The 22764-nt window shown below is 38.2% G+C and overlaps 9 protein-coding genes across 11 annotated transcripts in view; 5 read left to right on the plus strand and 4 right to left on the minus strand.

Annotated features, from left to right (window-relative positions):
• Positions 1–5633, plus strand: part of LOC132789224 (sodium- and chloride-dependent glycine transporter 1) — a 32857-nt gene extending 27224 nt beyond the window's left edge. For all 3 annotated transcript variants that reach the window (XM_060797091.1, XM_060797090.1, XM_060797092.1), the window contains exon 10: positions 52–5633. In XM_060797091.1, the coding sequence (XP_060653074.1) occupies positions 52–477 (426 nt within the window). In that variant the 3' untranslated portion in view covers positions 478–5633. The remainder of the gene's footprint in view (positions 1–51) is intronic.
• A 650-nt stretch (positions 5634–6283) lies between these two features.
• Positions 6284–6934, plus strand: LOC132789220 (dynein light chain roadblock-type 2). The gene is made up of 2 exons (XM_060797085.1): positions 6284–6404; positions 6464–6934. The coding sequence occupies exons 1-2, from the start codon at positions 6294–6296 to the stop codon at positions 6794–6796; spliced, it is 444 nt and encodes a 147-aa protein (XP_060653068.1). The 5' UTR covers positions 6284–6293; the 3' UTR covers positions 6797–6934.
• A 99-nt stretch (positions 6935–7033) lies between these two features.
• Positions 7034–7601, plus strand: LOC132789221 (uncharacterized). The gene is made up of 2 exons (XM_060797086.1): positions 7034–7307; positions 7375–7601. Exons 1-2 carry the CDS (start codon positions 7064–7066, stop codon positions 7566–7568), a joined length of 438 nt encoding a protein of 145 aa, XP_060653069.1. The 5' UTR covers positions 7034–7063; the 3' UTR covers positions 7569–7601.
• LOC132789217 (inactive peptidyl-prolyl cis-trans isomerase shutdown) lies at positions 7578–9449 on the minus strand. Its single transcript, XM_060797081.1, has 2 exons — positions 9281–9449; positions 7578–9192 (listed from the first exon to the last, which is right to left on the minus strand). Exons 1-2 carry the CDS (start codon positions 9334–9336, stop codon positions 7896–7898), a joined length of 1353 nt encoding a protein of 450 aa, XP_060653064.1. The 5' UTR covers positions 9337–9449; the 3' UTR covers positions 7578–7895.
• A 573-nt stretch (positions 9450–10022) lies between these two features.
• On the minus strand, positions 10023–11547 carry LOC132789219 (synaptosomal-associated protein 29). Its single transcript, XM_060797083.1, has 2 exons — positions 10964–11547; positions 10023–10900 (listed from the first exon to the last, which is right to left on the minus strand). Exons 1-2 carry the CDS (start codon positions 11202–11204, stop codon positions 10275–10277), a joined length of 867 nt encoding a protein of 288 aa, XP_060653066.1. The 5' UTR covers positions 11205–11547; the 3' UTR covers positions 10023–10274.
• A 333-nt stretch (positions 11548–11880) lies between these two features.
• On the plus strand, positions 11881–13859 carry LOC132789218 (thioredoxin-related transmembrane protein 1). The gene is made up of 4 exons (XM_060797082.1): positions 11881–12228; positions 12525–12686; positions 12749–12923; positions 13185–13859. The coding sequence occupies exons 1-4, from the start codon at positions 12053–12055 to the stop codon at positions 13644–13646; spliced, it is 975 nt and encodes a 324-aa protein (XP_060653065.1). The 5' UTR covers positions 11881–12052; the 3' UTR covers positions 13647–13859.
• A 1135-nt stretch (positions 13860–14994) lies between these two features.
• On the minus strand, positions 14995–18675 carry LOC132790526 (U4/U6.U5 small nuclear ribonucleoprotein 27 kDa protein). The gene is made up of 3 exons (XM_060799080.1): positions 18531–18675; positions 18189–18459; positions 14995–16724 (listed from the first exon to the last, which is right to left on the minus strand). The coding sequence occupies exons 2-3, from the start codon at positions 18395–18397 to the stop codon at positions 16418–16420; spliced, it is 516 nt and encodes a 171-aa protein (XP_060655063.1). The 5' UTR covers positions 18398–18459; positions 18531–18675; the 3' UTR covers positions 14995–16417.
• LOC132790525 (eukaryotic translation initiation factor 6) lies at positions 16903–17992 on the minus strand. The gene is given in 2 exon segments (XM_060799079.1): positions 16903–17537; positions 17539–17992. Coding segments are annotated over 2 exon segments (738 nt in total). The 5' UTR covers positions 17749–17992; the 3' UTR covers positions 16903–17009.
• A 1137-nt stretch (positions 18676–19812) lies between the features above and the next one.
• LOC132792123 (1,4-alpha-glucan-branching enzyme) lies at positions 19813–22738 on the plus strand. Its single transcript, XM_060801369.1, has 4 exons — positions 19813–20010; positions 20424–20593; positions 20711–21651; positions 21710–22738. Exons 1-4 carry the CDS (start codon positions 19916–19918, stop codon positions 22574–22576), a joined length of 2073 nt encoding a protein of 690 aa, XP_060657352.1. The 5' UTR covers positions 19813–19915; the 3' UTR covers positions 22577–22738.
• The last annotated feature ends 26 nt before the right edge of the window (positions 22739–22764 follow it).

The following is a 22764-nucleotide window of genomic DNA, read 5'->3' on the forward strand; positions in this document are numbered from 1 at the left end:
TGGTAAATGCACTCTCGCAAGAAATCAAATTTATTTCCGCTCTTCTTTTAGTTTATTCTATTCTTCAACTGGGTGGAATACAAGCCTGCGCAGTATGGACATTATGTGTACCCGCTGTGGGCAGATACTGTTGGCTGGATTATTGGCTTATTGCCAGTGTTCATCATATTTGTGGTGGGTGTGCAGCAGATCTGCAAAGCGCCAAAGCATTTGAATTTTAGAGATCGCCTCAAGCACTTGTTGCGACCAACCGCCGAATGGGGACCCGCTGGCAGACCCTGTGTGAATTTGCATGCCGAACGCTATCAGAGCCAGAACTATGATCGAGTGACAAACACTCAAATTTTAATCAGCGGAGCACCGTTAGAGGTGACACCATACGAGGATGCGAGCAATGGCAATGGCAACGGCAACGGCAATGCGAATGCCACAAATGGCACCGACAATGGCTGTCGTGATGTTGGGATGCAACTCTGAGAGCGAGTTAACGCATCCTCGTCGACGATGGCCAGCGTTGATGTGGATGTGTTGCCCATGACAATTGGTAAACTGCCCGGACCTAGCATATTAAAGACCTCTGCCCGGCACGCCAGCAATATGAATCCACAAAGTCATCCAGCGATACCTGAAGTAAGTCCCAGCAAGCAGCCGTTGATCAAAGCGGACAGCGAGAACGAAGAAACCCCCAAGAAACATTCTACCTTAGTAACAGCAGCAAAACCAGCACCACCGACAACAACAGTGGCAGCAACAGTTGCTGCTACCACCAAAGTGTTGGCCACAGGCACGATGGGCAGTGGACGTGAGTGCAATACAATGTCGACATTCACAGCCGGAGGTGGAGAAGACATGCTTATGCCCAAGACAGCTGCTGCTCCTGTTGTTGCCAGCCCACAGCCGAGAATTGCAGCAGCAACGGCACCAGCACCAGCCACAACTAGCAATATTGCTGCTGTGCCAACTGGCCCGAAGCCAAACGCAGCTCTATCCACTTTCATGCCAACCACAAAGCCAATAACAACATCTGTTGCAGGTCCTGACGCTGGTAATATCAGTAAAATAACAGCAACAGGTGCAACAAGTGTGAGTGTTGCCAGCACAAAAGCAATCAATGGCAAAGTTTCGGATACTACCACAACTTGTGCAATGACAAAGTCACCAGCAGCAACCACAATAACCGTGTCGGCAAAACTGCAGCCAAGTGTTACAATTGCTAATAAGACGGCGAAGCCAACGCCCACAGTTGCTGCTGTAACGGCGACAACAACAGTAACAGCGTCGAATAACAAGCAAGTGATGTCAACAAAAATAGCTGCAACTGTTGTTGCCAAAACAACAGCAAACACAGCCTCATCTGTTGCTGCATCATCAGCAATAACTGTCAATGTTGACAGCACGACTGCTGCGAAAAAACCTCAATCAGTGACAATATCAACGGCGGTCTTGCAGCCAGCAAAAGCTGTTGCTGTGACCAATACAACAAAAGCAGTAACAGCAACAACTGTTGCCGCAAGTAATTCAACAGCAACAACTGCAGTTGTGAAAGATGCAAACAGCAAAGGAACAGCAGGAACAAACACCACAGTTGTATTCAGCAATACATCGACTTCAATTGAAAAAGGTGCAATTGCCAAACCCGTAACTGCCACATCAACTACAGTTGTCGTCTGCAATACAACTGCAACACCTACCACCGCAGCACCCCTCACCTCAGCTATCAAGCCAACATTCAGTTCAAAACCAACTGATTCAATAGCAACAGCATCCAAACCCACAGCAACAGCATTGACATCAAAGACCACAACGTCACCAGCTACTTCAAAGCCGCAAGCAAGCAAACCATCCACAGCAAGCAGCAGCAACATGTCCCCAAAGATCACCAAATCATCTGCAACATCGAAGCCAACAACTACAAGTCCTACAAAGACATCAAACCCAATAGCAACAAGTCCCACAAAGACAGTAAAGCGGACTACAAATAGTCCCACAAAGTCAGCAAAGCCAACTACAACAACTAGTCCCACAAAATCAGCAAAGCCAACAACAACTAGCCCCACAAAGACAACCAAACCAGCCGCCACAAGTCCTACAAAGACAACAAATAAGTCCACAAAATCATTGCCAACAACAACAGGCTCAAGTGCAAAGGCAGAGATAACAAACAAAGCAGCAGGAACATCACATAAAACGAAATCAAATTCGGCAACTAACAAGTAGATTGTCAACAGCAGAGAAATAGACAAACCTCGAAAGCTACTCAAAACGAAGTTCAAATATCGAACTATATTTTTTCTAAATACCTACATGCATTGTAAAAATGTTGAGCTAAGCGAAAAGTTGTTGTTAGACTAAGTAAAGATATACACATTATGTGCATGTTATATCGATAAAAGTTTATATAGATTGCATATTTTATAAATATTTATTTTTTACTTTTACTTTGGCAGCGAACCTAACGAAAGAAACTAAACAATGATAAAGAATGCGGAAATTTGCAACATTTTTAAAAACTTTGATAGTTCCTGGAGAACTAATTATGAACAGTTACCACAAAAATGTTTCCTAATGGCAGACTTAACAAAGCAAAACTATACAAAAACACTTGAAATGTTTCCTAGCAATACACTCAACAGTAGCATTCACCACCAATGTACCTACATTATAATCATATTCAACGGTTCCTTGCTATCTGATATATGAGATTTATATTCATCTTAGCATTATGTTGAAAGACTCATTACAATTACCAAGACGAAAAGTTAACGTAGTTATTAGATCTACCATTCTCATTAATATTCGAGAATTGTTCATTTGATTGTAGTCCGAATGAAAATGAAAAATGAATGTCTATATATGTATGTCGCGATTGCATATGGTATTCTATGCATCTACTTATCTACTAATGTACTTATCATTAGAGACTTTACAATGGATACTGATAAAATTTGAGAGCAATGTGCAAGTGCAATGGCAAAAGTATAAGTTGAAATTTTAAGCAAAACAGATTTATATGCATATACAATATACCCTATATACGCATACAAACCTATACATTATAAAAACAAAAACAATGTTAATTGTTCATTTTTACAGCAAATGTTGTCCAAAAGGATATTTTTAATACTTGTGAGCTTGCAATGCGGTGAAGGATTGGATTTCTAACTTATTTATTATATGTTTGTTTTCATTGGCAAGTCCTGTGTCGAATGATATTTTCCCTGCAATTTCAAAGAGTTATTTTGAAATGATTTAAAAATGGAATTCAAGACAGAACTATACATAGTATGTAATATACATGCACGTTCAAATTAATATTTATACTAAGAGATAGTAAGTACACATGTGTTGTGTATGTAAATGTGTGTCTACATAAAAACTTTATCTGATAGGCCTAAACAAATGAGAGACTCATGTACCTAAATGACAAAACTAAGATACATTCATAGACAAGCAAGTATATATGGGCATATGGGCGAGCATTCGAACATAATTCCGATGGTTCTTATAACATAAGTAGATATTTAGACATGTTTTATGTGTGTATGTGTGATTGTGAAGTATTTAGATAAACTATCCAATACTCTCCACTAGCTAAACTAACGAAGCTCACAAATCAAAAAAACAATAATTAACCTAATGGAATATATATTGTATAATTTATATTGCAAATATTGTGTATCGTTGTTGAAACCCTATTTACATAAATGTTGAGTACTAGAAAGAAATCATATAAGCTGTGCGTTGCCTACAAAAATATTAATTGTAATACAAATTATATATACATATATATCTATATATAAAATAGCAATTATCAAAAAAATATTTGTATGTGTTTGTACATGTAGCTAGAAGTAAGAATGAATTAAATCAAATAATAGCAAAAGCTTATGAAATCAAAAAGATATTGATACTGAAAATAATTGAAATATTTTATTTTATTTGAATTCATTTTGAAAAAGAAACCCTAAACATTTGTGATACTTATTTGAAGAAATTGAAACATTTTGAAATAATTCATCATTTTGGGAGATCAGATTATTATGTATTGTCCACATATTTATATGAGTATTTGTAGACATAGAGCCTAAATAGTTAAAATTAGAAATAAGGAAATAAAAACAGGAATTTTAATCGATTGTTGTTCTTTAGTTATTGTTATTTTTAGCGCAGTAGCTGTGAAATATTATAGAATTAGGCGTGTACTATGTACCTAGAAGTTATATGGATCTATTTCGAATTCCATGCTTCGATCAAATCAATACTGTTTCGGAAATCTCCAACGACCTTATGAAAACGTTGGAATTCGAAAAGGTCCATAATATATGTACCCATTACTTATTGTTAAATGAATAACCCATTGTTGCATGCTGTTAATTAATATGGATGTGTGTACCTGCAAAACAAAGCTACAAAAATTATCAATAATAATTTGAATATATGGAAATATTAAATGGCTGTTAAACACCTGAGTATAAGGTATTAAAAAATCGATCAAATTGCAATTCGAAATATAATATAGTACTAGCACTATTTACGTCTCGTGTAAATACATAATGAGCCAAACAGTTTTAGACCAGCAAATTCAAAGTAATATGCTCTAAATCAAAAATTCGCTTGAATCTAATATCTAGTTAAACTGTCAATTCAGACAAATTCAATGTTTTGATATTGAAAAGAGAAATAAGAAAGTTTACTTTAACCCGTAAAGGCGAACAAAACACAGGAGCTTCAAATTTTATATGAATCTTTGAGCTACGTCAAGACATGAAAATAATAATAAACAAAATGAGGAAAATATTACAAAATTCATATCGCTACATTAAGCCAATAAAATGAATATACAATATGCGATGCAATCTGTAATCTTTGCAAAACTCCTCCCACCTTTTAATCCGATCGATGTACAGTAACACTCATTTCAGGAACACTAATTAAAATAAAACAAAAAAGCGTTGTAAACAAAATATACATTAATTTTAAAAACATATTATATACACATAATATTATATACGCCGCAGAATAGAATTGATGTATTCATTATTTTGTAAGTCTAGCGTATATAAGCATTATTTGTCGGATCAAAATCGACTAAACAATGTCTCATACCTAATATTACTTACACATATTTGGATATGAACAGATAATTCAGTTTTATTGCTATTCTACAAATACTCTTGATGACCTTTATTTATTTGGTTAATATACTTTCACATTGAAATAATACTATACCAAGCAATAGGTATGAGGCATAAAAAACTAATGTAAGGTCATAACAATATTGTTTACAACATTAAACTGTTTGCAAAAAAAAATAAACTGTTTAATTATTTTGTATGTATAGTAATAGTAAAGAAATATTTAGGAGCGTTTCCCATCATCCGTTCGAAATTTTTGAAGTTAATTGAACAAATTTATGATTGCAATAAATTGAAATTATGAATTATGAGACCGAACCTTATAATAATAATTTGATGTTCTTGTAATTGCCTAATGAGCACATGTATACATTTGTGAGTGAAAATTTAAACAAATTATATTCCAAAGCGGCCAACAAAAGAACAAAAAGTATGTTGCAATAATGTAAGGAAATGATTATATATATATACATAATTATATAAATAAATATTTATGGGTTTTAGCACAAATATAAAACATTCGTTTAAATTTGACTTATTTAATTTAAAAAAAAAAAAGGTTTGAATGTGGAGGGAAACAAGGATGATAGTTTTCCCACGGATTTGATAACCGTTATGGGCACCGAAGGCAAATTCCCACCAATTCAATCTGCCTACTCTTGCATAATCGGCATTAATTATAGTCAAATTAATCCGGCCAAAGAGAGCGGCTATATATTCATAGATAATAAAAGTTTCTTTTTAACAAATAATATGCGCGACAACCAAAATTCTCCCACCCCGGAGTTGATGTTTTGATCACTCGAACCCGCGTTCCCTACACGTGAAAAAGGCGACGGCAACTTTACACGCAACGCCACGAACGCGTTCACTGCGATAGCGCCAACTTTTAGTTTTGTTGAGAACAGGCAAAAAGAGAAAGAGAGAGTCAGAATAAATAATGGCGCCTCGTGAGTCGTACTGCTTGCTTGATGCAAGCAGTGTTATTTAATTTCCCTTATTGCAAACGCGAATAGAGTTATGATTTAAATTTAAATCAATAAATTTGAACATAGAATAAAAATAAAACTCACTTTTTTTCAGCTAATGTAGATTTTATAAATATTGAAAGACTCTTTATTGAGTAACACTGATTATACATATATCTAACATATATATATGTGTAATAATAACAAAGTCAGTCGCTTTGGATTTGTCAAAGTTTATACTCAATTATACGCATTGAAAAATATTAACACAATCTCTAAAATGCAATCATCGGAAGGCGAGGTAAAGTACTATTTAGTTTTATTCTCCGTAACTCTCTTACATGATCTGAAAATTATTAGCCAAAGCGCACTCAACGCTATGTGGATGAAGCATTTCGCTTAGTAATGGAGAAACCGGGGGTCGAGGAGGTGCTTATTATGAATCGCTCAGGTGTTCCAGTGAAGACAACCATGGGACCCCAGGAAGCCTTGCAGCATGCCTGCCTCTATGACAACTTGCGCGAGAAGTGTCAGGCATTCCTTCATAAAATGGAGCCGCCCCAACCGCTGGTTATGTTGCGCGTCCGCACTAAAAATCACGAGGTCATAATTACACCAGATGCCAAAATCACAATACTAGTTGTGCAAAATGCACACGACTCCTTTATGGGCAGTCTTTATAACACACCTTGATTAAAATTTTACTAAAACCACGTCACTTATAACGGCAATCGTATTCAAGGAATCTGTTCATGGTAAAACGCATAAATATTTCAGAATTATCGCATTGTAATAATGCGACCAATTTCGTCTCGAATTACAAGTCTGTCTTCAACCTAATCGAGATGTTCTTCTGTGTTCTTATCGACTTTACTTGGGCAATGGTACAAAACAGATGCGAGCTTTAATGTATAATAACTTAGCGAACAATTCTTTTGCGACATTCGTGCCTGGAGAGCAATGAGTGATACTATTCGTTTAGTACTGTCCTTGGGGTTGTGCCAAATTTGCTATCCAGTGCAGGGAAATACTGCAAAAATAGGGTACTATTCACAATCATTAATTGATTCAATTGTGGATTTGTATATGGGCAACAGCAGCACCTTCAACAACATGAACAAAGCGAACAGTACATATAAGGTAAACGATAGCAGTGTCTTAGTGCCCGCCTATATACTGCTGATCTTGTGGATAATATGCATAGGTAACTTAGAACTAATTTAAATACTTATCAAATTGCTAAACAATGCTCACTTCGTTTCATTCTGAAGTTATCATAATCTGCTGTTGTTTGTACTGCAAGTGTAAACAGGCTGAAATGATGACATCCTACACATCCAACAATTTTGAGCTACAGGAAGTACATGTGATGGATCACCCATTGCCCCACGTCAAGGGCTGCGTTTGCCTATGTTGTCTGCAACAACAGCTTGCAAAGGAGATGCAGCTGAAAAGGGAATGCTAAAGAGCAGCGTGGAAAATAAATCGATCTTTAATGTTATACATTTAGTTTTTAGTAACAATGCGTGAATTTCATTGCAGTAAGGCACAGAAAACATGTATAAAGAATCTATCGCTAATTAATATATAGCTAAATCATATTCGAACTCTATGGAAATTATTTCAAACAAGTCAATGAATTAAATAATATGTATTTTTCCAATTTCTTTAGAATGTTTGATGGCTCCAAAAACTGTAAATATAACATGGTCACCGTTTCTTTTCTATTGTATATTTCGTTACAACGTAAATGTTGTAATCTTTGGAAGCAAATCTTGAATCTTTTATAAATCTACTTGATTTGCAGCTTCGCAAGAGTTAGCTGATCGACATCTAGTGGCGACAAGCTTAATTTTAAGTGGCGTTGCACGGCCAGCAGACGTAGCACATCGAACTCCTCGTCCGTATACATTTTGCGGCTAAGAGGAATCGATTGCAGCGAAGATTTCTCAAATTCCTCCAGCAGCGATTGAAAATCACGCTTAAACTGTTGCTCGCGTAATGTATTTCCTACATCCAGGTTAGACTCCTTTGTCTCCTCCTGCTGTTGAACGGAAAGCGCACGCGACCACATCTCGCGCTCAGACTGTTTGTATTTGCTCACACGCTCATCCACTTTAATAATTTCATCGCTGATCTCCTTGTTGTTTGGTTGCTTTGTCTGCGCCTGCACAAAAACCAGACGTGCTCGCTTGTATTCCCCCAAGGCGACAAGTGCGCGTCCTTCCTGAAAGAGGGCTTTACAAGAAGGATGATTTTGTGTGAGGTGGCGCAACGCCTTCATGGCGATGCACGCTCTCTGCGGTTTATTTAGCTTGTTGTAGCAAACCATTAAGTTGGTGTTGAGTGTTATGAGCAGTTCTCTCTGCTGTTGCTCATCCTTTTCATCGGCGAGACGGCAATAGTTGAGCGATGAAATAGCGTTCTCAAAGGCAGTGATACCAGAATGATATGAGCCACGCTTGACGCAATCCTTACCATGCAAGTGCATATCCCTTGCTTTGGGATACACGATCGAGAATTTGCAGCGATCCTCAGGAGCAATCGATTCCAGCGATTGCTGATCGCCAATCAACGTAAAGCTAATCACTTCGATTTTAAACAAGCCGTCGGCTCGCGGTTTAATGCGCGGTGGGCAACCCAATTCATGGAAGAGCAATTTGTACGATATGATAAACTCGGCCTGCTCATAAGGATGCATGCTGCGCACTGCTGCCTCGAGTCCTTCGAGTACAATATTGCAACCAGTTTCAAACTCGAATTTGGTGCCGCGCAGCATGGAAGAATCGAACGGAGCACCCTCGCCCTCCCAGTATGCACTGTAGCGCAAAGCGACACGAGCCTTCTCCGGCACCATGCCTTGTTCCTTGATGCCCTCGCGTGTGATGCGCTTGAATATGTGCTCACTGATTGGAGTCATTAACTGGCGCAGTTCGTCGAATGATTTTGTCCAGGGTGATTCAAGTGTCTCATTATCCACTTCACTATTCTCCACATCATCATTATCATCGAAAGCTAAATCTTCATGAAAATCATTATTAATATCAGAGGTATCCACTTCAAATTGGGCACCATTTCCAATCAATTCGCTAGAAAATAGTGAAATAGAAAATGCGCAATTTGAGCTCTCTTTTGGCACGTGCAATTGGTTTTCATTATTATTGGGTTGTGACTTACGCAAACGATAAAGGCTTCTTGAGCAGATGTGTGTCTGACTTGACTATATCATCCATTTCAAATTATTTATTAAGTACAACACTTTTTTTTAAATAAATTAAATTTTCGAAAATGTCCGCAAAAGTTCTGACAGCTGTTGTGATCCAAATTAAATGCGACGACAGTGTTGTAAGGTGTCCTTTTAATGTGCTCAGCCCTGAAAAAATGCCAATTGGTCCTTACTCGTCTGGCATTTTTAGTACAATTTATGAGCAGCACCAAATATACTCTCAAAACTCACTACTTATTTGGTCCGGTTTTTTCGTCTTAGTATTTTAACGAAATAATGGCGGTAAGAAATGTTCTAGAGGGTGTAAAGACGTTTTGAAAAGTATAGAATTAATACCCTGTTCAGAATATGCCATTTATGTATATGGAAATGTAATCAGTTTTTAGTTTTTTCTATTTTTGGTGTTTCCTTGAGCGTTTCGACAAAAATAGTTCAAAAATAATGTTTTTTATTCATTAAAGCGACCGAATTTATCTGCAATATTTCCCTCAATAACATATGTATATGTACATATGTATGAACATATAATTTTAGACAAAATTAAAAAAAATGCAATAAACTTCGATGCCTACCTCAACAAATGTATACATATGTATGTATGTACATATCGGCGCATTAAGGGTTTTGTTGATGTTTATTCACCTCCACAATAGGAGTATTAGATTTATAAAGCTAAGAAATTTATATTAATCCGTTATTAATGAAAATTTTTATTTTCTCATTGAAAATGAACACGTATTCATAACGACATATTCAGTTACCAAATTTATGACTCATACAAATATCTTTTTGGTGCACACATAGTAAACTATCTAACAAGGAATGCGAAATGATGGCGCGAAACACACATACGATCGAAAATATAATAAGCTATTTTATATATATACGTATAATGATAATGATAATAATAATATGGTCCAGCATCAAATCCACATCAGTCTCCGCTCACTTTTTAAGCATTAGATTAATATCCTTTTTCTGCTTTTCCATTTTGAAATTAACACCTTCAACCTTATCGTTCATATTATCCAACAATACGTTCTGAGAATCAATCTCTGAACTCATATCGATAGCTAGGTTCTTCAGACGTGACAAATTGTCACACATTTCACCGAGATTCGAATCCAACTGCTGCTGGAAAGGATTAGAAGCTCGTTGTTGCTGAGTCGCCCGACGTTGGAGACCGGCACTTGAATCGTCACGCAATCGACTAACGGGATGATTGTCATAGCGTTCCGTAGGCGACATAGCTTCTCTTGGTTTGTAGCCTCCTACAGCTCCCGCTTCAGCTTCAAATCCACCGCCAGCTACATTAATATTGCTGTTCGTTTCCTGAGAAGCCTTGCTGCCAGTGGGTGAACCTGTTGCCGTCGGTGGTTGGTCTCGGTTACCCGACAAATAGTTCTTGAGCCCTCCAAAGACGCTTTTGAGTCCATTTAAATGGCGCTGACTAAATCTCAAAGTCGCATTAATTTCATCCAATTGATTCGAGGTCTTTTCCAATTGCTCCCTTTGTCTGGCCAACTCCACAGCCGTCGCCTTGCCTACTTCTTCGGTTTCGTAGAGCAAACCTATAAGAAATTAATAATTAGATACGCCCCCGAAATAGATGAATCATTTTAAAAACAGCTTACCCAAACTTTTCTGGGTCGAGTCAAGAGTGCGCTGCTCGATTTCCCTGCGCTTCTCAGCGTAGGCTTGTCGTTGTGCAGCAATTGATGACGATGTGGATACGTCGTCATCATCGTTATCAAATGGATTCGTACTACGCTGTGGTTTCGTTCGTGTATTTTTCAGAAATAAATCGTCATCTACATCCGTAAGGTTTTCAATGTCAAAATGATTGTTCACTGGTTGCAGATAATTGTTAGCCATGATGTCACAATCAACGCATGCGGAGTTTTGGGCAAATTTGTCGACAATTAGGATTGATTAATTTATATTGTTTATTGTGTCCAACTTGATATTTCCTTTTTTTCTTTGTTTTTATTGGATTCTTATCGGATATACAGACTGGCCAGAGGTAGAAAAACGTCATAGTCACTAACAATGTATCGATGATTTTATTTCGGAAAAATACTTCTGGTATTTTTTTAGCATTTTATACAAAAGTGTAAATATTACGCCTTTGTGAATCTATTGTAACCTGGAATTTAACAACTATTATTCTACAGATACATGAATATGCAATTCTGTTAATTTCAAATTTATGCAAACATGTTTATTGAGATTCAAGCCGATATATGAAAAAATGACAGTGGAGTCTTAGTTTATTAATTTATTACATTATTATCACGTTATAGAACTTTCGCGGTAATATTAGATATATACTGGTAGATTTACCTTTATACTAAGTATAAATTTAAAAATATTTCCATTAACAAAAAAAACAAATATTTTTTAAGCTTATATTTTATAGTGTAAAATTATTATGTCGATACATCCAGAAAAATAAAGTCCGGCAACCTTAAAATAGATGTTGGTATGAAAAATCGATTAAAATATTGATACATCGATATTTAGTATCATTGACATTTTTTTCATCTCTATCAGTTAGTGATTTGTTCTAGCCGGACAGTCCTGAGTCCGCAATTTTACATCGTTTTAAACAAAAAAAAATTGAGCTAGCAAGGAAAAAAGCAAGAGCATTTAAACAAAAAGCAAATTTAAATTATATACGTGATAACCAACTCTCACAGACACGTAAACAGATTTAAAAAAAAATGCGAAGTTATTTACAAATTTTGGCCGCGTCATGTGTCATCGTCACGCTTTTGGCTGCGCAGTCGGCAACGGCGTCGACAGCGGCCGCAAAAGCTTCAAAGCCAGATGGAAAACTTATTGAATTGGATGAGGATAACTGGCAACTAATGCTAAATGGCGAATGGATGATTGAATTGTAAGTGGCAAGAATAAAACTAGCAAACATAGGTGAAAGACAACGCAGACGCAGTTTGTGCGTAGTTTTGGGTGTAGCCGGCATAAAGCTGCAACAAAAGTCAGCTACAACAAAATAACGGGAGTTGTTACTGGTTCTGTGGAATGCTGCGTTGCACGTTGGTGATTGTCACTAATGCCTGAGTCACTCTTATATTTTCACAGCTGTTTTTAATTGAAATAGCTCAACTTAACCCATTTCTTAACCGTAGTTAACCTCGTTTGTTTCAATTTCATATTGTTAAATCTATTTTGTAGCTTTGCGCCCTGGTGTCCCGCCTGCAAGAATCTGGCGCCAGTCTGGGAACGTTATGCAAACACAGCTAAGGATGTCAATGTAAATGTGGCCAAAATCGATGTAACCACTTCGCCTTCACTCAGTGGACGTTTCTTTGTTACCGCTTTGCCTACCATTTATCAGTAAGTTTTTCAATTACAAATTCCTAGCTCCTAATTTATTTTTTAATCAACTCCTCTTGCAGCGTCAAGGATGGCGAATTCCGTCAATATCGCGGAGCCCGCGATGCCGAGGCTCTCTTGTATTTCCTCAAGAAGAAGTCGTGGCAAGCCATTGAGCCATTGTCCTCGTGGAAGAAGCCCGACACCATTCATATGTCCCTGTTGTCCTATTTCTTTAAACTGTCGCACACTCTAAAGGTGCGTCCATTTTCCTTGTTTACGTTTTTGCTTCAAATGACTTTTGTAGTATTTAGTTCAATGAACGCATGCGGAAGCTTATCTGGTTTGGGGGCAAAGAAGTCAGAATATGTCTGATCGGTGCACACTGATCTTAAGCTTATTTTCGGGCAGTCAATAATCGTTAATTTGAGTACAGATTAAGCTTCCGTGTGTGTGTGCAATATGTATAATTGTTTTTGTTTGTGTGTATACTAATAGACAACACAAAAACTCTTTAAGGATTTCAACGCTCGACTTCAAGAGGAATATGGACTGCCCACCTGGGGATCGTATGCTCTTTTTGCCATCGCCACAATCTTTGTAGGAGCTGCCTTGGGTTTAATGCTTGTCTGCATTGTGGACTTTGTGTACCCACCAAAGAAATCGCCTCGTCAAAGCTTCTCCGAATCTCAGGATAATCTGGCCAAGGGGGTTGAAGACTTGGCCACTGAGGAAATCGAAGACGATGAGGACGACAATGCGGCCGAGGAAGAAGATGGCAACAGTGACGATGACGCCGAGGAGGATCAGGAGGAGGAAGATGAAGAGGAGCAAGAAACCAAGGAGGAAACTGGCGATAAAGTTCAGACCGAAAAGAAGTCTGAGAAGATCAACAGTAGAGCCGGTGATGACGCGCCCGAAGTTGCCGATAAACCAAGCACAGAGCAAGTTCGCAAGCGTAAACCACGCAAAGCGGATTAAAGAGATTGCGTCTTTCCTCAAACGACGAGAAGTTGCAACACAAAAGACTAACATAATATTATACATTTAAAAAACTTAAACCTTTATCAACAAAACAGCAACTGCGGTTTGTTGGATGTATTACGAACAGCGGAACAGACGACGCTGTGCTCGTCTTTAATTGTTTATTATTCGAACGCACAACGCACAAACAAATATATAATACTAAATGAATTGTTTCCATGCTATCGATTTCTGCATTTGAAATTGTTTCCTCAGCTGTTGCGGCAAATTTAAAATAAAATTTGATTTTAGCCATAGCAGTCGTTAAGATTATGCCAATCGCGTCCTTGCACCTCATGTATTTCATAACAGTAATAATAAAAACTAAACTAAATTAATATTTAATCGTATACTTAATAATTTGCAAGTCAATTTCTATCATTTATTTGGATGTGTTCACTTTGATTCTTGCAATTAATAAACTTTCTCTTTAAAGATTATTTCAATAAAATAGCAACCAATATTCGAAGTGTGTCTTTCGTTATTAAAACGAGTGCAATTATTGCATTTAGATTGTGTATTAAGAAAATAACAAAAAATTGACCAAATACCATTCTTGAGGTGAACAAAATAAAAAACATTAAAAAAGGTGCAACGAGCTAGAAAACTACAATAATGAATTAATTACAAATTAAACAAAAATAACTAAAATGTAATTCAATAAAGCATAACTTCCCCTATAAATGGCGTATAATTTCGATATAGTTATATAAATGTACCATGTATGATTAGCTACGTGACTTTGGGCGATATAATATTCAAACCCACAACTAGTTTTTACAATAAAAATTTACCTTTTCAAGCAAATAAATATAAAATAGTTAAAATATATAAATGTCTTTATTTTACTGACCTTTTTATATTACAATCCAATGGGGGACATCATTTTATATGCTACCGAAGTATCCAGATTCAGTAAGTGACCTTCGTCATACATTTTTTTTTGTACACCACAACTTTTTTAATCACAAAAAAAAAAAACAGATTTGCCCACATTGAAAATAAATTTGTTGGAAAATAGTTATTTAATTTATTAACCTTGTATTTCTTTTTTGACAATTTCAGCATTCATTCTATTGTTTGATGCCATTATTCGTGAAATATCATTCATTCATTGAAGAATTATTTTATTTATAAGCATTATGTTGTTTATGATCGTGGTATTCTTGTCAGCAAAAATCAAAGATTACATAATTAATGGTTACGACAAATCAGTTGGTATGCTATAAAAGAACCCGTATATCCAAAGACGATTGAAATAAAACAAATATGAAATTTCAATTTCAAAGATTTTTGTTTTTAATGAATTTACACATTTGGTTGAATCTTAAAAATAATATCGAAATCAATCAAATTATTTAGTTCTATACATTTATTTGTGTCTTCAGAGTTTTATTGAAATAGCATTTATTGAATATGATAAGTCCCTGCAATTTCGTTGTATTAAAAACTACAAAGAAATTATATATATGTGTGTGTGTATGTTTGCCGAATTGTTCATGTTTTATAAGTTGATTATTATCATTGCCAAAATATTAATAACTATTGCGAGAGCGAATAATACACTGTCTGTTTGGTTAGGTTAATTAGTATAAAAAGTATAAAATATTACATTTATCTCATTTGCGTCTCATTTGCACATCGAAAAATTATTTCATCGATTTGCCTTGTTGCTGATTTGTTTTGTTGCTATTATTCACTTGGCACTTGTGAGTAATGAATTAACTGTTTTGGTCTCTTTCTTCAGTAAATATATGATGTGTGTAAAAAATAAACGTTACAACAAATAACATTTTAAACAAATGGCTATTGGCTATTGTTAAGTTCGGTTTAACGGTAGGGATTTTTAAGGGTTTGTAGGTACTTGGTTGTGTGTGTATAAATAAATTTCTATATATAAAATATATATTTGATATATATTTGTTTGGTTGTAAAAATTGTACTATTGCAGCGTATGGAGGAAGTTCTTGGGAAAGGATTACTGGGGATGGGGGATGATTGTGTATTTTGTGTGTTTGTATGTTTTCAAATACTTTAAGTAATTGTGGATGTGTGTGTATGTGACTGTGTGGGAATTTTGAATTTGCAGTTAATTCGTATGCGGGATTTAGATTTGCAAACAACGCCAAATGCTTACACAGTGTATGTTTTATGCGTAAGCGTTTTCGTGACAACAAAAAACAATTGTAATTACTTTAAATATTTAAAAAGCATTAATCGTGTGCATTTTTATCGTTGCAGCAAATGCAACTGAAAGCCAAAGTCAAACGGTTCGAAATAAAATATGGCGGCCGAACAAGCAACAAGTGTTACCACAAAATTGTAGGCCCGCGATCATTGGTAATTTTTAGGGCATTTTGCATTGAGCTTTCAGTGACACTTGTTTTTGAGGGGGTTTTGTGTTGGTTAATTGGTTGGTTGATTGATGTTGTTCGTGTTGCCATTGTTGTAAAATTAACTTTTGTATTGAGAAGGCGCGCAAAAGCTAATTTTAAAACAACGCAAGTTCGCTTAAACTACTAAATAACTATAAGTTGTAATATGTTGAGGTATTTGAATTGTTGCTTGGTTTGTGTGTGGTGGAAATTTTGTGTGGCAAATTAAAATAAATTTTGTAAACCGGTCTATTGCATAAAATTGCAGGTACGTTGCTTATTCTCATGGTGGCAACGTGAAAAAATGTAGCAGTAGTATAGAAATATATATAAAAAAAAACTAGTTGCCGCCGGCTATGCGACAAAGTCGAGCGGCCGATTGAAGCCACCCTTGCGATTCATATACTGACGATACTTGCGCTTGAGGATCACATGCACCTCGCCAACATCGTTGCCCTCGACTTTCTTGTTCTTGGTGCTGTCAAATGTGCAGAAACCCATTGTCTTGAGCATCTCAACCTCCTCGGGTGATTTTCCTTCCAGGTCTGCCTCATTGATTTGCGGACGTTCCGCTGCAGCTGTTGCCGCTGAATTGTTGCGTGTGGCGCGACGGGATGTTGATGGCCCGGAACTGCTGCCAGTTGCACCTCGGGAACGGGATCTGCGGAATAATGAGCATTGTTTTCTTGTTGTTGAAGTTGAAGTGCAAGAGGACTGAGTTGATTGCATTCAAATTGAAATGCAAAATGACCTTGGGCCAAATTTTGTGCAGAATTTGAGCATTTAATTATGAAACGTGACACCTTTTTTATATCTAAGAAAGAGAAGGAAGACCTAAATGATATAGAACCAGTTTCGAATTTGTGGTTGCCTTGTATTTCGTCTGACAGTTTACAAAAGATAACAACAATGATGAATTTCTTATTAAATATGTGTGTATGTGTGCTTAGGACATTTCCTCGATGAGCGCTGCACGCAATTTTGTTGTCACTGTCGCTGGCTGTGCCTGATTTAATTTGAACACGCTCTCGATCACAGAGATCTCAGTGGCTGTTGTATTCATGCCCACAAACGAGATCCAGTCGTTGACAACCATACCGGCAGCCAAAACTTCGCTTCCTCGATTCACTGTGCCGGCCACTAGCGGCACTTGCAGCAACGATGAGAGCTCATCCTGGTCCTGAATGCTTGTTTTGGGATGCACCATGCCGCCCTGATTGCTCAGCACTGTGTATGAGCCAACCAGTGTGTTATCGGCAATGGTCTGACGAAAGACCTCCACATTAAGCACATCGGCAATAATCTCTTCAGTCTCTTTATCCAGATCAGGATGTACCAAGGCCACATAGTCGTTGCAGGCAATAACATTGCCCAAGGCGGACAGGCGCTCTTCGACACGTTGTATTTTGACTGCATCCGGCAAACTGTTGCGCAAATGTTGCAACTCCTCGTCGGTGGTGGAATGTGGCACCAAAAAGGCCATTGCGATTGCCAACTGTGAGACGACCAATAATGCGACAGCCGCCGATATTGGCGTGAATAACGGGAATAGTTTCGGCCAGCTCAGCCTCGTAGGTGCTGTAGAAGGTCTCAGACCCGCCAATGGCAACCAAACAATATGTGTTTGTTAATTTGCTGAAGACGCCGATATCGTCATTGTTCTCGAACTGCACGCGAAGCGCCATTTTGTGTTATTTTTTTTTAATATTGAGTTCTGTTTGTTGTAAGGTTTCTCTGCTGTCTAATGCACGGCACTCGCTGCTCTCAACTTTTTACACTCGTTTTTAAGTAGATTTGTTTGTTTGCTCTATGTGATGAAATTCGCCAATTTCACTTCACGTGGTAATTTTTTACTTAGACGAGCGGCTGCCAAATAAATGTGCTGAAGGGAGAACGAGCGAGCGAACTGTCAAAACACACATACACAGGGTTGCAAATTCAGTATTGAACTAGTTCATGTACGGACTTACTAACCGGCCTTTTCAATTGAACTGGTTCCGGCTAACAATACATATTGGGCCACGCTTTTAACTTAAGACTATTGATGATAATGTAATTTAGTAATAAAACTTTAGTACTTTATACTTATCGCTTGTGGTTTGGTACACTACACTTGCTTATTCACCTCGAACGCCGTCCTCGCACACGATCCCTGTCACGGCTGCGACTTCTGTCACGTTCACGATCACGTTCCCGGTCACGGCGATTGCTACTGCTCCCAACGCCGATGGCTTCTCTTTCTCTTGAGCGTCGTTCGCGTCTCTTTTTGCGCTCAGAGCGTTCCTTTTCCCTTCGTCTGTGTGCGGGTGAAGCGGGACTGCGACTGCGACCCATTTTATCCTTTTTTGTTTGTTGTTGTATGTGTGTAGTAAACGTATTGAAAATATACAAAATGCCTGCGCACGAATTCATATTGAACGTTAATTATACAGCAATTTGCATATTCCATATTGTTGCACACACTCACCGTTGCCTAAAGCTGTGTCTAGCTTAATTTGTGCGACACCGGCATTAAGTAAAAAGCGATAAACTTAAAACTAAACTTAAAAAACAAGACGCGTTCCTTCACACCCGCGACGCCAAGACCGACTGACCGTAATGGCCGCTGGACTTAACAGCTGATTAGAAGCACTCAACCCATCGTGGCTAATATCGAAAGTATCGATATCTTAGTCTTAAGAGTTGCCAACTCTTAAATTTTTGCACTGGGGTGACAAAAAAATCTGGTGTTTCATTAATTTTGTTTTTAGTATAAGTATTGAAGATTTTTAAAATAATAAAAAATATAATTATAACAAAATAGAATTACCAAAAGTGGGCAAATGCCTAATACGGTATTTTTTTCGATATTCCGACTGCTATCAGCAACCAATCGTTTCTTCGAGGTTAGCTGCGAAAAATCGATGTTAAAAAATTTCAAAAACGTTAATAGTAGTTATCGATGTTTTTAAATATCAATTTCCTTTATTTCGAAGTTGAATTAAAAATATACTCTTATACACATGATCTTATTTTTAAATAGTAAAAATATATAAAAATATATAGATAAATCAATCTTTATTGACATAGAATAAAGCCGCCTTAAAAAGCATAAGAAATTATTTCAATATTTTATTCTTTTGTAAACTACAAATGTTTACATTTTTCTTTTATAAAATGTGTAAATATAAAATCAAATAAGAATGCTTAATGTGTAAGTATTTGTGTATTTTTAATTTCTTAACGAAAACAGCAGTACAAATTTGACTACTTAAACATTTTGAAGCCTTGTAAACATCTTTATATTGTTGCTTTTTATGAGTGGAATTAAACACGACTAATCATAAAATACAATCGTAGCAAAAGCTTAGTACCGCCTTTATTAGAGCAAAATGCGGACATGCATAGGTTGTCATAGGTCGATCGATCGTTTTTAATCTATCAAATGGAATATTCTTTTCAACCTTTACATAATAAAGTTACAAGTAAATCTATGGCGCCGGTTCAGTGATGTCAACAACAAATAGCCATAGCCAATTAACATATGTACAAATATGGCATTCCCACATACACACACACATATGTGTTTTTCGTTATCAGTGAAAATATGTCATTTATTGCTATGTTGTTGTTTATATGCGCGAATAAGCGCAACAAAACACAATGGCGAAGAAGCAGCATGAACAGCTGTTGCTTCATGCGGACGCCGCCTGCAAACAAAAAAGCTCAGACTCAGAGCTTTTGTGTTGGGCCTCGCACTCGCTATACATGGCAGTTGTCATTTTGCAAGCAGCGCCGGCGGGTGCGCGAGTTGTTCTTTTCCTTGAGTTGAGTTAATTTCTGGTATAGATTCATTTCATAGCGGCTTGCGACATGGGCGATGCAATGCAGGTGGAGGTTAAGGACATCGATAAGCTGTTCGAATTGGATGGCTACCTAAAACCCTTTGAGCGTGAGATACGCCGCCGGTAAGTGAAAACTAACTATAAGAACCATATGTATCTGCGGCTGGTGAATTGTGCGCGTCATGTAATCCGAAGTTGTTGGCACCGGCTGATAAGCAAGATGATGATACTAGTATCGAAAAGTGCATACGAACTTCGAGCTTTGGCAGTGTTTGTTGTCATCATAATCGAAATCAACGGGCTTGGCACTGACACCAGGTGCAGTTGGAAAAACTGCGTTGCTCAATGTCAGATGAAGGTTATTAGTGTCTAAATTACTTGTACTTCTGTGCTAGCTGCGTGAGTTCGTTACGTTTCGGTTTTTGCTGAACATTTGGAGCAACCGCCGCGACGCAATCTATTCGCCATTCGCCTTGGCCTTGATTTCTCAATTTTGATTTCCGTGTTTGCTTTGTATACACAACAACTGTTCGCAGACATGGCGTTCTTAAGGATTGGATTAACAAGATTGATCAATGCGAGGGTGGCATAGATGAATTCACCCAGGGCTACAATTACTATGGCCTGCACTTTCAGCCGGACAATTCGGTGATTGCACGCGAGTGGGCGCCGGGAGCAAGAGACGTTTATTTGACTGGGGATTTTAGTGAGTACCCACCCAATTGTATAAATATTTTCACAATCGCATCGATTTTCATCGATATCAGCATTATCGATACTATGGACGTTATTCAAGAAACATTTTTTTGAATTCCCTTTACAGACAATTGGCATTGGGAATCGCATCCGTTCAAGAAACTGCCTTTTGGCAAGTGGGAACTGCATTTGCCTGCCAATGCAGATGGCAGTCCGCCCATCAAGCATTTGAGCGAAATTAAGGTGATTATACGCAACCAACATGGTCAGCTGCTGGATCGTCTGTCACCCTGGGCCAAATATGTGGTGCAACCACCCAAGGAGGCGAATCAAGGCGTCAACTATAAGCAATATGTTTGGCAGCCGCCGGCCGGCGAACGCTATCAGCGTCAGCATGGCCGTCCAGCCAGGCCCAAGTCTCTCAGGATCTACGAATGCCATGTGGGAATTGCTTCGCAAGAGCCTCGTGTGGGCAGCTACGATGAGTTTGCCGATCGCATTGTGCCACGTATCAAACGGCAGGGCTACAACTGTATCCAAGTGATGGCTATTATGGAGCATGCCTACTATGCCAGCTTTGGCTATCAAGTGACCAGTTTCTTTGCTGCATCCAGTCGCTATGGTAATCCAGAGCAACTGAAACGCATGATCGATGTGGCCCATGCCCAGGGATTGTATGTGCTGCTCGATGTGGTGCATTCGCATGCCTCCAAAAATGTCCAAGATGGTCTCAATCAGTTTGATGGCACCAACAGCGGTTTCTTCCACGATGGCGCTCGTGGAGAGCATTCCCTGTGGGACAGTCGCCTGTTCAACTACACTGAGCATGAAGTACTACGTTTTCTGCTCTCCAATTTGCGTTGGTGGCACGACGAGTATAATTTTGATGGCTATCGTTTCGATGGCGTCACATCTATGCTCTATCATTCGCGAGGCATTGGTGAAGGATTCAGTGGCGACTACAACGAGTATTTTGGTCTCAATGTCGACACGGACTCTCTGAACTATCTGGGTCTAGCCAATTATATGTTGCACAAGCTGGATCCCGAAGTCATAACCATTGCAGAGGTATTTTGAAAGGTTCTTTTCAGTTGATCTTTGTAAGCCATTAACTTTACTTTTGCAGGATGTCTCTGGTATGCCAACTTTGTGTCGTCCAGTGCCAGAGGGCGGTATTGGCTTTGACTATCGCCTCGGTATGGCCATACCGGACAAATGGATTGAGTTGTTGAAGGAGCAGAGTGACGACCAATGGGATATGGGCAATGTGGTGCACACGCTCACCAATCGTCGCTGGAAAGAGAACACTGTGGCCTATGCCGAATCGCATGACCAGGCACTTGTCGGTGACAAGACTATTGCCTTCTGGCTGATGGACAAGGAGATGTACACGCACATGTCTACGCTCTCCGATTCAAGCTTGATTATTGATCGTGGCTTGGCGCTGCACAAGATGATACGGCTTATCACACACGCATTGGGTGGCGAAGCGTATCTCAATTTCATGGGCAACGAATTCGGACATCCCGAGTGGCTTGATTTTCCACGCGTTGGCAACAACGACTCGTATCATTATGCTCGTCGCCAGTGGAATCTGGTGGATGATCCACTGTTGAAGTACAAGTATCTGAATGAGTTTGATCGTGCCATGAATGAAACAGAGGAGCGCTACGGCTGGCTACACTCTGGCTCCGCCTACGTCAGCTGGAAGCACGAGGGTGACAAGACCATCGCCTTTGAGCGTGGTGGACTTGTGTTTGTCTTCAATTTCCATCCAACGCAAAGCTTCAGTGATTATCGTGTTGGCACCAACTGGGCCGGTACCTACCAGGCAGTGCTCTCGTCAGACGATCCCTTATTCGGTGGCCACAATCGCATTGATATGAACTGCAAGCATCACTCCGATCCTTGGGGGCACGCTGGTCGCTCAAATTTCATTCAAATCTATGCGCCTTCCCGCACAGCTGTGGTGTATGCACGAGTTAGTGATTAAATAATCGATCATCAGCAAATTGTTTATAAATAAACGCGTGTACATATATACATACCTATTATGTATGTTATATACTATGTAAAACAATGAGATATGAATTTCTAAATTAGATATAGTTTTTGTTAATGTTACGAAAGCCATCAATAAAATTATATACCCGTAGTTGGAACTTTATTATTGGGATTGAG

The sequence above is a fragment of the Drosophila nasuta genome, chromosome 3 (genome assembly GCF_023558535.2).
Source record: "Drosophila nasuta strain 15112-1781.00 chromosome 3, ASM2355853v1, whole genome shotgun sequence".
NCBI classification, from domain to species: Eukaryota; Metazoa; Arthropoda; class Insecta; order Diptera; family Drosophilidae; genus Drosophila; species Drosophila nasuta.

Coding starts and splice junctions, on each gene's coding strand:
- LOC132789221 (XM_060797086.1), top strand. CDS start 7,064: ATGAGTGATACTATTCGTTTAGTACTGTCCTTGGGGTTGTGCCAAATT. Junction 7,308..7,374: donor CTTGTGGATAATATGCATAG/GTAACTTAGAAC, acceptor TTCATTCTGAAG/TTATCATAATCTGCTGTTGT.
- LOC132789218 (XM_060797082.1), top strand. CDS start 12,053: ATGCGAAGTTATTTACAAATTTTGGCCGCGTCATGTGTCATCGTCACG. Junction 12,229..12,524: donor GGCGAATGGATGATTGAATT/GTAAGTGGCAAG, acceptor TCTATTTTGTAG/CTTTGCGCCCTGGTGTCCCG. Junction 12,687..12,748: donor GCTTTGCCTACCATTTATCA/GTAAGTTTTTCA, acceptor CTCCTCTTGCAG/CGTCAAGGATGGCGAATTCC.
- LOC132789219 (XM_060797083.1), bottom strand. CDS start 11,204: ATGGCTAACAATTATCTGCAACCAGTGAACAATCATTTTGACATTGAA. Junction 10,901..10,963: donor CTCGACCCAGAAAAGTTTGG/GTAAGCTGTTTT, acceptor AATTTCTTATAG/GTTTGCTCTACGAAACCGAA.
- LOC132789220 (XM_060797085.1), top strand. CDS start 6,294: ATGTGTAATAATAACAAAGTCAGTCGCTTTGGATTTGTCAAAGTTTAT. Junction 6,405..6,463: donor TGCAATCATCGGAAGGCGAG/GTAAAGTACTAT, acceptor GAAAATTATTAG/CCAAAGCGCACTCAACGCTA.
- LOC132790526 (XM_060799080.1), bottom strand. CDS start 18,397: ATGGGTCGCAGTCGCAGTCCCGCTTCACCCGCACACAGACGAAGGGAA. Junction 16,725..18,188: donor GTGCGAGGACGGCGTTCGAG/GTGAATAAGCAA, acceptor ATTATTCCGCAG/ATCCCGTTCCCGAGGTGCAA.
- LOC132792123 (XM_060801369.1), top strand. CDS start 19,916: ATGGGCGATGCAATGCAGGTGGAGGTTAAGGACATCGATAAGCTGTTC. Junction 20,011..20,423: donor GAGCGTGAGATACGCCGCCG/GTAAGTGAAAAC, acceptor AACTGTTCGCAG/ACATGGCGTTCTTAAGGATT. Junction 20,594..20,710: donor TTATTTGACTGGGGATTTTA/GTGAGTACCCAC, acceptor TTCCCTTTACAG/ACAATTGGCATTGGGAATCG.
- LOC132789217 (XM_060797081.1), bottom strand. CDS start 9,336: ATGGATGATATAGTCAAGTCAGACACACATCTGCTCAAGAAGCCTTTA. Junction 9,193..9,280: donor AAGAAGCCTTTATCGTTTGC/GTAAGTCACAAC, acceptor ACTATTTTCTAG/CGAATTGATTGGAAATGGTG.